This window comes from Quercus suber, unplaced genomic scaffold (assembly GCF_002906115.3).
Source record: "Quercus suber isolate HL8 unplaced genomic scaffold, Cork oak 2.0 scaffold_702, whole genome shotgun sequence".
Lineage (NCBI taxonomy): Eukaryota > Viridiplantae > Streptophyta > Magnoliopsida > Fagales > Fagaceae > Quercus > Quercus suber.
Window position 1 is genome coordinate 301,514 of NW_027070143.1, and position 12,975 is coordinate 314,488.

Here is a 12,975-nt window from a genome sequence, read left to right on the forward strand (position 1 = left end):
ATCTTTCAATTAATTTGCATATAGTTATGTAAATGTATCAATTGTTTCCTTAAAGTTCACAATAAACAATTAAACCAATATTGTCTTAGTTTTACTATTTTTTTTACCCAAAAAAAAAAAAGTTTAAAAAAATGGTTCGGGTTCGGGTCGGGTCGCGGGTCGGGTCGGGTTGACCCGCAAAAAACACGGGTCGGGTCACGGGTCAACTCGTTTTTGCTTCGGGTCAAAAATCGGGTTCGGTTCGGGTTTTTTCAGGTCGGGTCGGGTCGGGTCAGAAAATTCTGACCCATTTTGCCATGTCTAGTCATGACCTACTCTCGCACGCGCGCATATATATATATATATATATATATATATATATTTTGAAAAAGGAGATTAAGGCCATGTTTAGATTTTTTTTATCGCTCATCACCCTTCACTCAATTTTTGTCATTCATTACTAATCACTTAAAATACTAAGGTTTTTTAGCATCATCACTCACTTCCTATCACTCAATATTTTTCAGACTATTTGTAAGCCTCATACCTGTCACCCAGTGCAGCTTTTTTTTTTTTAGTACCCAAAAACCCAAACCAAAAAGGAAAAAAAAAAAAAAAGAAAAGAAAAAAGAAACTCAGATCACCCGAACCCAGTGAAAGAAGAAAGGAAAAAAAAGAAAAAAAAAAAGGAAGGAAAAGAAAGGAAAAAAAAAAGGAAGACACCTGAGATCGAACCCAGGAAAAGAAAGGAAAAAAAAAAAGGAAGACACCTAAGACCGAATGGAGAAGAAAGGAAAAAAAAAAAAAAAAGAAGGAAGACACCTGAGACCGAACCCAGGAAAAAAAAAAGGTAGATTGGTCAAAAAGGTGTGGCTGAGTTATGACAATGAATCCCCCATGTGTGTTTAATTACAAAAATGCCATTGAGTTATGAGTTACAAAAATAGCCAAACTGAAAACACATTTTGACTGTTTTCAGTTTCCATAACTCATAACTCAAAAATCAGAGAATTGAGTTATGGAAACAGAGTTATCATTTGCCAAACAACATTTTTGCTATGGGTCCCACCATTTTTGAGTTATGAGTTATGGAAATCATAAGTCCAAACACCCCCTAAATGATTAAATTTCATTCAATGCTAATATATGAACTGAATCAAAGTAAATGATCTCCGTGAGCCACCTATTGCAATATTTAATACTAGTAGCATACTTGTACAATGTGCAGGAAAATTTGACATCTTTTGTTAATTAAAAAAAAAAAAGAATAGTAGTTAAGATTTATAATTAATAGTCCCAAACTCATATATCTTGATTTTTTTGTATACATACTTTTTTTGGCAAGGAAACCAACTGCACTTTTTTTTTCTTTTTTCTTTTTTCTTTTTAACAAGCTACAACTTAACAACCACACAAAACCATATCCAATAAAAATAAACTAAAATGTTTTTATCACCAACCGGTTAGAAATAGATTAACTTGAAACTAATTAATCAAGCTTTATTTAGCTAAAATATCACAAGCAAAAAGAGAGACAATTAAAGTTTGGACTATGACACAAATTTAGAGCTGTAACTTGTGGCCACTATTGGGCTTGAGACCACTCGTTTACTTGCACTAGCCGCCCAACAAAGATAACCGAAAGCTAAATCCTCTTTCAGCTTTTGTGGACCTTCAATACTCAGCTTGAAACTTTGCTTCTCATTCTTGTTTTTGAACACCAATTTCTCTGGCGTGACACTGACTTTAATTTCTTTAATGGGTGTCACACTTGCAACATAGGTTGATTGTCCCTCTCCAACATTGGTCACTGTTCTATGAAATTCTCGTACACTTTTAAAACTAGAATTGGAGCCCTTGGCATTGAAAAATGCAACGAAAGATGGGTAGTTAAGGTCCAAGGACTTGTTGGAACAATTATTTGAAGCTGATTTGGTGATGATTTGAATTTGCTGATTGGTATACTTTAGACCACATAGAACATTCACATAATCTTGTGTATTCACATCGTATATTAGACCAGGGTCTAATGCCTTGTTGGGATTGATGTGTCCAGCTCCAAAGGCAAAAGGACTGGCTGGATGATTATCAGCACCAAGGTCTGTGATTGGATTGAGTGTGTTGTCGAATGCATCCGATGTGGTCATCATGGCAGATCTAATGGCTGCAGGACTCCAATCAGGGTGTGCTGATTTCAATAGTGCTGCCACACCTGCTGCTTGTGGGCAAGACATGGATGTACCAGACAATAAATTGAACTTACTATATCGAAAGGAACTGCCCTCATTGGCAGCTGGGATTTTTGGTGGCCATGAGGCTAAGACTAATGAACCAGGAGCCATTATGTCAGGCTTCAGCACAAATGGGCAGCTTATAGATGGCCCTTTAGAACTGTAGCTACTAACTCTTGGTGATGGTTTGATACCAAGAGTTGTCTTTTTGAACTCAAGGCTTGCTTTTGGGTTGGACTTGCTGGTTTTGATGTAGTCTTTGACAGTTTCTCCATTCTTCATGTTCAAGAAAATTGCTGGAGATGAGGTTTGGATGTAGAATTCCAAGTCAGTGACGTTGGTTATAAAGACCACAGCTACCACTTTTGCATCGTAAGCATTTTGAACTTGGTTAGACAGTAAGCCTTTCTTATCTTGGCACACAACAATCTTGTACCCAACTTTCTGCAATGCCTTGAGATTGTCACAAGCATCAAAGAAAACGATTGGGATTTTATTGGAAGATGAATTCCATTTCCCAATATACAAAGATGAGCCCAAGAGTTGAACTCCATTGCCAAGAGTAACAACTCCATTATAGTCACGGTCCATGGTACCAGCAGCAACGGTTAAAACCCATGGTATGCCATTGTGTAAGGTCCCAAGAAGAGGCCCTCGATTTCCTGCTGAAGTGGACACAAACACACCCTTTTTCAAGGCTCCAAATGTGGCTATGGCAATTGGGTCAGTATGCAATGGTACACCATCTATGCCGAATGATAAGGATATGACATCTACACCATCCAAAATTGCTTGATCAATGGCAGCCATAATATCAGATGAATAACGACCCTCATCCCACGAGACCTTGTACATGGCCACTCTGGCTTTTGGAGCTATGCCTCTAGCAGTTCCTGTGGCATAGCCAAAATATGATGCACCTTGCACATAATTCCCAGCAGCCGTGCTTGAAGTGTGGGTCCCATGACCATCTGTGTCTCGGGTGGAATTTTTAATGGTATTGGTCACGTTGGGGTATTTGGCAATTAGACCTTTGTTAAAGAACCTTGCACCAATTAGCTTCTTGTTGCAAAAAGATGTGTTGAATTTGGTGTCAAGTTCACATTGACCCTTCCACCTTGAAGGAACTTCGGACATGCCCTTGTCATTGTAACTTTCACTTTCTGGCCAAATTCCTGTATCCACCACTCCAATTATGACATCTTGGCCATAGTCTGTCACTGGCCATAAGCCCGAGTTGCCACTAAGGCCAAGAAAGTCCGGTGAGTGAGTTGTGTCAGCCTTCACAGGCAAGTCCTTGATTGAAGAAACAAAACCTGGAGAGCTTTTTAAGGCCTCAAGCTCAGAAAGTGATAGACTTGCAGCAAAACCATCTATAACGTGAGTGTAGCTATAGATAAGTTTAGAAGTGGAGGTAGAAAATGTATTGGTGGTGCGAAGTTTAGAAGTTTCTAATGCAGAGGTTAGAGTGGACAAGTACCACTCTTGGTGGCTACCAAAGTCTTTGGGCTTCTCTGATACATCCATGTGAATGATATAGTTATCAGATTCTGCTAAGGTGGAGACAAGGTGAGAGACTGAGAAAAAGATAAGGCACACATAGTAGGGAATATGACAAACCATGATCAATGGGGTTTGGTTTTAGAGCACAATAGCAAAGTTGGAGTGTGGGTACTGGGTTAAGCATGCAATATGTGAAACACAGAGTTAGAGAGAGAGAGAGGTGTTGAAACTTGAAAGAAGAAAAAATTTAAAGAAGTGTGTGTGTGGAGGAAAATAGAGATAAGGGAGAAATAAAGAAGACAAAATGTGAAGAAAATGTGGCTGAGAATAAAACGGAACAAAAGTTGTTGGACATAATTGTCAAAACATGAATCGATTTTTGATTTTTTTGTATTGTGTATCGTAAGATACACAAATACTTAATAAAATTTATAAAAAATTACAAATATACATATATATATATATATAAAGGGAATGTTCATTATAAATTTTGAATATATTTAGCTAATGACTAATTTATTTATCACTTATGTAATAATATTTAACAAACTAACTAAATAAATCAAACTAATGACTAATTTATTCATCGCTTTGGAGAGTTACACTCAATATGGCATTTACTTTGGAAGAAATTTGGCATACCCGTAATGATATACTTCATCTTAAAAGTCTTGCTGATATTAATGTAGCCTGTTTAAGGATCAACACTAAATTCAAGGAATGCTCCCGGATTTTATCTCCTTGTGAGACTCCCTATCCAAGTAAGCCCTCCGTCAAGTGGACGCCTCCCTCTGTGGGCACCATCAAGCTTAACGTTGATGCAACCATCTCCCAATCAAAGGCGGCCTTAGTAGTAATTGCCAGAAATGAGCGTGGGGCTGTGCTTAAAGTATGGGCAACAATCATACCTCTTCATTCCCCCCTTCTTGCTGAAATCAAAGCAATCCTATGGGCTCTGAACCTTGCATATGGGGAAAATTGGAGGAATATTGCAGTGGAAAGTGATTCTAAAATCAGCATTGATGCCATCTTGGATTCTTCAGGCATCCCCGTGTGGGCTATCTCTACTAGTGTCTTCAACATTAGTAAGTTGGCTAAGTCTTTTTCCTTTTGTCTTTTTAGTTGGATTAATAGAAGTGGAAATGATGCTGCTCATGTGATAGCAAAGTACACACTTAACTGTTTAGGTTCTCTCTGTTTTGTACCAAGCAATCTTCCAGGCTGTTTGGCTGCTGTTTGTGAGGAAGATGCCTTAGTTTGTTTGTCTTTTTGAACTAATACATTGAAGTTTACCAAAAAAAAAAAAAAATCAAATTGCTTAAATTTAAAAGTGATAATATATAACAAATTACTCAAAAATTAATTTATTTTTATCATATTCATCATATTGGCTAATCAATCTCATCTAAGTCAATACTATCATCATGTTTATCATTTTGCAAATTTATTTCTTCATTAAAATTTTCTTCATCGTCATTAACATTTACTATCTCTTCTTGCTCTTTTTATTTTAATAATTTTAAAAAAAAAATTCTTCTTGGCATTCTAGTTTCTTGGACTTATAACAATAGTGAAAAAATAATAATAATAATATTTTCAATTAATATCTTATTCATGATATAGAAAATAAATTTGTAAATATTAAAGTGAAGTGTAAGTGTGTACTGTGTAGTCCAAATTTTGTAGAAGAAAGAGAGGGAAAAAAAACTTCTAAATATGTTATTTTATTAAGTTAAATTAAGTAACCTAATAAGTTTGTGTTTAAAAAAGTTTAACAACTTGTAAGATTCAAATAAAAGTATAAATTTTAACAAAAAATCTCATTTTAAAGCATTTGTCTATGTATCGTACGATATGTACAATTTTACGATACGATACGATACGATTCATGAGCACTTACGATACACCGATACGATACAGAATTTTTTACACATAATACAATACATATCGTACGATACTGACAACTATGGTGTTGGGTTGGTTATACATATGGTGTGGGGCAAGGGCATGAACAAATATTTTTTTATTTTTTTTAAGTAAGCTTATGAAAAAAAATATATATATTAGAGTAATGTTATCTTTAAAGTATTTTTACAAAAAATTTTAGTTAACAATATTTTTACAACAAATTTTAGTTAACAATAAATTTATTATTATTGTTATTATTATTATTATTATTATTAAGTAGTTTTTTTTTAGTAAGTATTATTAAGTAGTTGATTTAAGTATGAAATAAACTTCCTTACATATACATTGTCTTTTTTAGTAATTTACAACTCAAACTGCCACTTTAATAAGTACTAGCCAAATACTCAGTTTTTTCAAATAGCATTTTTTAACAGCTTTTACCGAATACTCAGTTTTTTAAAAAGCCTAGTTTTATAACGCACTTTTTGAAACCTCTACTTTTTCAAAAATCTCAGTTTTAAAAAGCTGAACCAAACTCACCATAGAGTCGAGTATGGGAACCCTGAGATACTCACTCTCTAACTACTTGTCTGCCCATAATATTAGTAGAGGACCTTGACCTCCACTACTATTTTAACCCCAATGTTGTTGTGGGTTTTTTTTCTCTCTCTAATGATTCAATAGTTTGAGGAGTGGAATTTGAACCATTAACATATCTCTTTGCAATAGACAATTGAATTACAAGATACTTGGCATGGAATTTGACTTTTAAGGATTTCTTATTTTGCCAATTAACTTTTCCTGAACCAAATGTTAGACAAATGAGATCAAGACAGTTAACTAAGGTATGCCATGAATACAAATTTTCTTAACCATTTTTTATGTTCAATGCATCACAACTTGTTATGTATTTATTTGATGAACTTGAGAAGTGAATATCATATAATTTTATAAGATATCTAGGGTCATTTCCTGCTGACACCAAGAACTAATTGGTATCTTGGTTTGATAAAGAACTATCATTAGGAGCGGACGCCATAAATTGAAACTCTCTCAAATTTATTAATATTATACCAACTTTCTCATATGCTACTCTCATAAATCAAATTGTTACATTTAGTAAATTAACACACCTATTACAAAAGATAATTTATGTTGAGAAATATCCCATAATAAGGACTTCAACCCACTTTATACGTACTTTAGTTGAAGACTAGCATCATGCCCGTGCGATGCATAGCTTAATCAAAATTCATATGTAAATAATTTTTTTTATTAATTTACTTAAAATAAATAATAAAAATAAATGAATATTTTACTTTTAAGTTACATAATGAATGCATGTTGTGTGGGACTAAGGTATCATAAAATGCATATATATATATATATAACTGAATGGAAGATAGTAGGGGTACCTAAAAATATATATAAAATGATTTTCAATAATACATTGAACTTTAAGACTTAATTAATCACATATATTTAAATGGAAAACCCTTGAATTTAATAGAAAACTATCCAAAACAATAATTGAATTAATGTTTAAGTGAAACCTCAAATCAATAATTAAGAACAATCTAAATTATTAAACATTTAAAAATTTGAAGTAGAGAGAGACTCACATGAGAATTTAATTTTTGTCATTGAAAGCATGGAAGAAGGCATGAAACTTGAGTGAGTTTCACCCTACCAAGTTTAAGTTTAAACTTAAAGTTTAAGTCTTGTGCTTTGCACGCTACATATGTGTGTATATGCATGAAAAATTATCTGAATTTAACATTTATTGTAGAAAAGAGGTGGTGTAGTCTTACTCCTATCTAGCTAATTCTTGTTATTATCCCTTTGTGTAGCATGTGTACACCGGCGACTCTACATGTTACTTAGGGTGGTCACATGACCACCTTGAATTGATTTTTTTTTGTTAATACCTTAAAATTTTTTAATTTTCAATTAATATGGGTTGTTGGCCACCCTAGAAAAAAATTTTGACCACCCTGAAAAAACTTGAACACCCTAAATAAAAATTTGTGTCCATTTAAAATAAAATTTGATCTCTCCAAAATTTTGGTCCGTGGAAGGTTGAGCCAAAGAATTTCAAACAATGCAATTTTTACAACATTTTTACAATAGTTTCACAAATAAATCTTAAGTAGTAAGTTGTTACTAGTTGTTATTAATGGACAAAAAAATGATTTTTGTGGCAGGTTCAGATTAGAACTAGTAAAAACTGCTCATCTAGGATTTGTTGTAAAAGTGTCGTAAAGATGTTGCGAACGTAACACTTCTAAAAAATTGCCCAAACAAATACAATTTAGCCCAAAAGACCAAAACAAATGTTTAAGTGTGTGTTTGGCTCAAAATTAAAAAAGTCAGCTTATTTTACTATTCAGCTTATTTTTGCTACTATTTATGGGTCTTACTGCACTTTTTGGTATTATTTATGGATCCCACTATATTATTTCAACTAACTTTTACCTTTATGTACAGTACTTTTAGTAAAAAGTTTTCAATTTCAGAAAAATAAGCGAATCTCAAATAGACCTTAAGTTGTTCTGAACTAAACACTTAGTACCCTTTTTGTTTTTTGTGGTTATTTTTAAGAAAATGTTTTGGATCCATTCGACAAAGTAACACTTTTAATATCTATGCAGAGCATAACAATTAAAAGAAGGAAAATATTTTACGAATCCTAGTTTGTCCCTAATGTTTAAATAATGCTAATATAAGCTGTTGACAATGTATCAATGTACAAACTACAAGCATATTTCTCAGAACCGGACCGGACAGGGAGGTCAGATTGTGAAAACCGAGAACCGAGATGAAAATCGGTTTTTTAAGCATAAAGAACCAGGCATATGTGGCAATTCCATGAACCCTTAAAATCGGGGTTGGGCCGTACGAACTGGTGGCCGTGCAGTCCAACCCCTTAGTAATTTTTTTTATTTTTTAAAACAACTTAACACAAATTTATTCTACTTAATTAAATTATCCATCTCTTACAAGGAATAAAAAAAAATGATAATTAAAATCCTTCAAAGATAATCAACTTTACTTCAAAAATTAATCATAAATTTTAATGTTTTCATGGTTATTATTTTATTTTATTAACTTTTTTATTTAATTATTAAATATATGCTTCAAAATCATTAAATTTCCCTCACATATATAGATATATTAGTCAATTTTGCTAGTTTTATAAATTTAATATCTATATTTAGGTTTTAATTAATTATTAAATTAATTATGACGTCATCACAGTTTGACCCTAGCCTGACTTCAAAAACCTTAAATCTCTCCATTTTACGGTTCAATAAACGGTCTGGGTCTGAAAACCTTAACTACAAGAGACTTGTAATCAGTATCACATCTAGTGACCAAACAATTATTTTATTGTTTTTGGGAAGTGAATAAATGAGGTTTTTAATACTTTTATATCAAAAAATGTAATATAAATTGAAAAAATAATAATAAAATTGTTGTTTCAAGAGAACAAACTTCCTCCATGCTTGAACCATGTATTATGGATGGATGTTGTCACGCCCCAAACTCGATACCCGGATTTGTGACAATGACCGGCATGCTAATATCAAGTTTAAATCTGATATTAACAAGAACCAACTTAACTTTTTTCAAAACTTTTAAAAAGCTTCTCTTTTTCTTTTCATTCTTGTTTCTTTACTTAAATGATATAACTTTCACTTGATATTCAGAGCATCTACATTGTACTCAAAGATTGACATAATCCACCAATTGTTCAAATTCAGAATTTCACAAAATACATCTCTCAATACTTTAAGGTATACACTTTCATTAGATCCTAAAATACACAATGCTACAAATCTAAACATCATATTGCTAATTTAGGATCTATATATATATATAAAACTAAAACCAGCTCCTTCTAAAACTCGATTAAGGCTTCTTCTACTCCAAAATAAAACTTGCTAACTGAAAGAGTGGAAGGGGTGAGCTACACAGCTCAGTAAAGGTAAGATATATAAGAATTTAATAAGGATGCATGTAAATCAATTCATTTTATTTTATCAACATTCATAGGAGAATATCTTTTCATGCATAGTATTTTATACTATTTATAATAATAACTTATACGCTCTTCGTAGGAAATAATTGTTCTCCCTTTCCTTATCAAAATAATTTATCAAAACCTTCCAGATTGAATTTCTTTCATTTCTTACAAAGTCACCATATATATTTTTATTACAAAATAATTATTTTAACTTAAATCGGATAATCGGTAACTTTGTCTTAAACTGGAAGCATCTTAAAGAATAATAAAAATTTCCTTCATAAACTTCTTCATGTAAAATATTATAAATTTTATAATCATAAAACTTAACGTTTCATAAAGAAAAACAGATACCTGATAACTTTTTAACATAAACTTGTACTTTCATCAGAAACTTTATCTTTATAGCATAACAGAATTTCAGAAACTTTTATATTTAATGAACAACTTTCTTTTCATAAAAAACTTCTTCTTTTCATGAGAGCTTTTAACTTTCCACAATGCATTTAACAAAATAATTCTCTCATGATTAATAACATTATATCGTTGTTCATAAATAACTTATTGGTTAGTTCATAGCTGATAAGTCTGTACTTATTTGGGAGGCTTCTAGCACCACGGTACTAGGCATCCAACATTCCCCACAATGCCAAGTATTCCTGAGATCACATCATAATACATATCTTCCAACCATGGGGGTAGGTTGGCTTCCCCCACAAGTTGGCCGTAACCAACAAGGGGCGGGTACAGCAAAGCCAGTCCCACTTATAATGGCCAACCAGATAACGTTTTCCATGGAAAGTTAGTAATTAACTCTACTAGCAGAGTTCAGATCACCAAAAGGACATAACCCGAAAACAATTCATATTTTACATCATACTAAAATTTCTTATTTTGCATAATATTTCATAATAATAGCATTTCCATTCTTTTCTTTAAACATCATGTTCGTGGAATTAGTAATAGTATCAATATGCTTAAATCATATACATAAGGTTTCGAAAACTCACGAACATATCTTTGTCTAATAATGCTTACATGCCATATCTCTAATTAAAAATATTTTAATGCATAATATACTTTAAAATAACCTCATGACTTACCAAATGCTCATATAACTTATCCCTTACCTAAAAGCAGAGGAACCGATAGCCTACAGTTGAAGGAGCTTAAACTTGACGACTGGTAACACCTAAACTAAAATCAAAGGTTATTACTATCCATAATTTTCTTATCATAAACTTACACATTCATCTCAAAGCCTATCTCTTAGAACCAAGGAAATCCTAATCCCACCTCAGTGAGGTTCCCACAAACATATTATGCACACGTCAACAAATAATGTACCAACCTAAAGAAATGCCATCATTCTCATATTTATCTCATAACTCTAGAAGAGCCAGCTTCATTTCAAAGGCTACTTTGAGCTTAGGACAATAATGCATGCATAAATAAAAACTGTTTTAAGCATTGTCATGTAACCATATACACTCTTAAGGAAACACATAGCATGTTCAACAAAACAGCTTCATAAATACAACCGTCGAATGGTTTAGAACCCCTCCTTTGAGTACTAAATCTTAAACCAAGTTATACAAAATTACACTATGATCCAGACATATCATATGATGAGCATAATAAATTATAGCTCAAATCATTCACCCTAACTTTAGAATTAAATCCTCAAAGTCAGGTGTAGCATATGTTGCTCACTGCTCATTTCAGCAGAATATGCTCCATTTGTAAAATACAAACAGGCTGTCCACACACATCCAATTGTCATGAAATTTTACATAACTATTCTCATGTATGTCCAGTATAAACCATAAAAATTTCGGAGTCAAAGAATAAACCCATGATTTACTAAAAATCACACAAGACAGCATACTCAAATCTGTCCTGACAGAATTTCTTGCAACTTAAAAATTAAACCATTATTTTTATGTTCATCCAAATTCTGTGAGACCACTTTCATAACAACCATGTGTGTCTTAAAATTCATAAAAACTACTCCTAGCATCCTAATTCACAGCAAATTATTTAATACAGAATTTTCTTTTGGTAAACATCAAATCTGTCACAGTGACAGCTTCAGTGCATGTTTTTACAAAAATCATTAACAAATAGCAATTGGCCTTCATTTCACTTGGGTATTTTTATACCTATACAATACATATTAAAATACCCTAATAAGCATCCAATAGTCCATAACACCATCACTCTTTCAACTTACAAAAACAGAATCACAAGTTCAGTCTCACAAATCAGAACAGAGGATAAAGAATGAAAATAAACAAACAATCATACTATCCAAGTACACAAAATCAGATGAGGTTTAATTTACTTACCCATACACTTTGAAGATGAAGTCTTAGTGTTTAGGCTCTTAATTTCTTCTTAGAGAAACTAGAATTTTTGGTGAGAGAGTGAGGAAGAGGTGTTGCCGTGTGAGAGGGGAAGAAGAAAGAAACAAGAATAAAGAAGGAGTAGAGAAAGGGGGCTGAACTTTCTGTCTCAGCAAAAGAAGAGATAAGGGAGAAGACTTTTGGGCAGCCAAAGAAGATAAAAGTGGATTTTTGGGGTTGGGGGGTACGTGTGCTTGAGAGAAAGGCTTAAGAGAGCTTCCTAGCTCTTTCCTTATGAGAAAAGTGAGTAAAGTGAGGGGAGAAATTTCAGATTTTCTTCTTGGACCCGTGGGAATAGGGAGGGAGAGTTTCATGAAATTTCTATTCACTTGGAAAAGTCAAGGAAGAACTTAGGTGGAGCTTGCCCATTGCATGGCCGGCCAAAACTTGTTCTTTGGGTTTAAGAGGATATCATGAGTCAACATGCAAGACACTTTGGCTTTACATGTATTAAATTTCAATTGGTTGCATGTGGGTGAAATTCTACTACAACATCTCATGCATCATGCTTAATTAAAATACCATCTATGTATCTAATAACTTAAATCACTTAATATAATTTTACACATACTAAATATATATTTATAATACAAATAGCCATTTCAATTATTTCTAATCTTCACAATTCTTATCCAAAAGCATTATAAAATAATATATTTATTTAAATACTCATATATTAATTTTAGTAAGTAAGTGGCTTAACATATTAATAATACTTAACCACTCAAACACATAATTTAATTATAAAATTGGGTCGGGGTGTTACAGATGTGCTTTGTGCCTTGTGCCAGAATAAAATCACATGATAAATTTCAATTCATTTCATTATCTATCCCAACAACCCATTGACTTTACCATTACCCATCAATTTTACATTGAAAATATTTATAATGCTGCTGTTTCTAGTCTTGCTGACTTGCTT

General features: G+C 32.7%; 1 protein-coding gene and 1 long non-coding RNA gene across 2 annotated transcripts; both read right to left on the bottom strand.

Moving 5' to 3' along the window:
- Positions 1-1,442: 1,442 nt before the first annotated feature.
- LOC112036094 (subtilisin-like protease SBT3) lies at positions 1,443-3,974 on the bottom strand. Its single transcript, XM_024068920.2, has one exon. The coding sequence runs from the start codon at positions 3,831-3,833 to the stop codon at positions 1,530-1,532; it is 2,304 nt and encodes a 767-aa protein (XP_023924688.1). The 5' UTR covers positions 3,834-3,974; the 3' UTR covers positions 1,443-1,529.
- A 5,380-nt stretch (positions 3,975-9,354) lies between these two features.
- LOC136064529 (uncharacterized) lies at positions 9,355-12,324 on the bottom strand. Its single transcript, XR_010626156.1, has 2 exons — positions 11,997-12,324; positions 9,355-11,876 (listed from the first exon to the last, which is right to left on the bottom strand). It is a non-coding gene; the product is annotated as an uncharacterized LOC136064529 (long non-coding RNA).
- Positions 12,325-12,975: the final 651 nt, after the last annotated feature.

What these genes read in the sequence shown, in the direction of transcription:
- LOC112036094 (XM_024068920.2), bottom strand. Translation starts at nt 3,833, where the DNA reads ATGGTTTGTCATATTCCCTACTATGTGTGCCTTATCTTTTTCTCAGTC.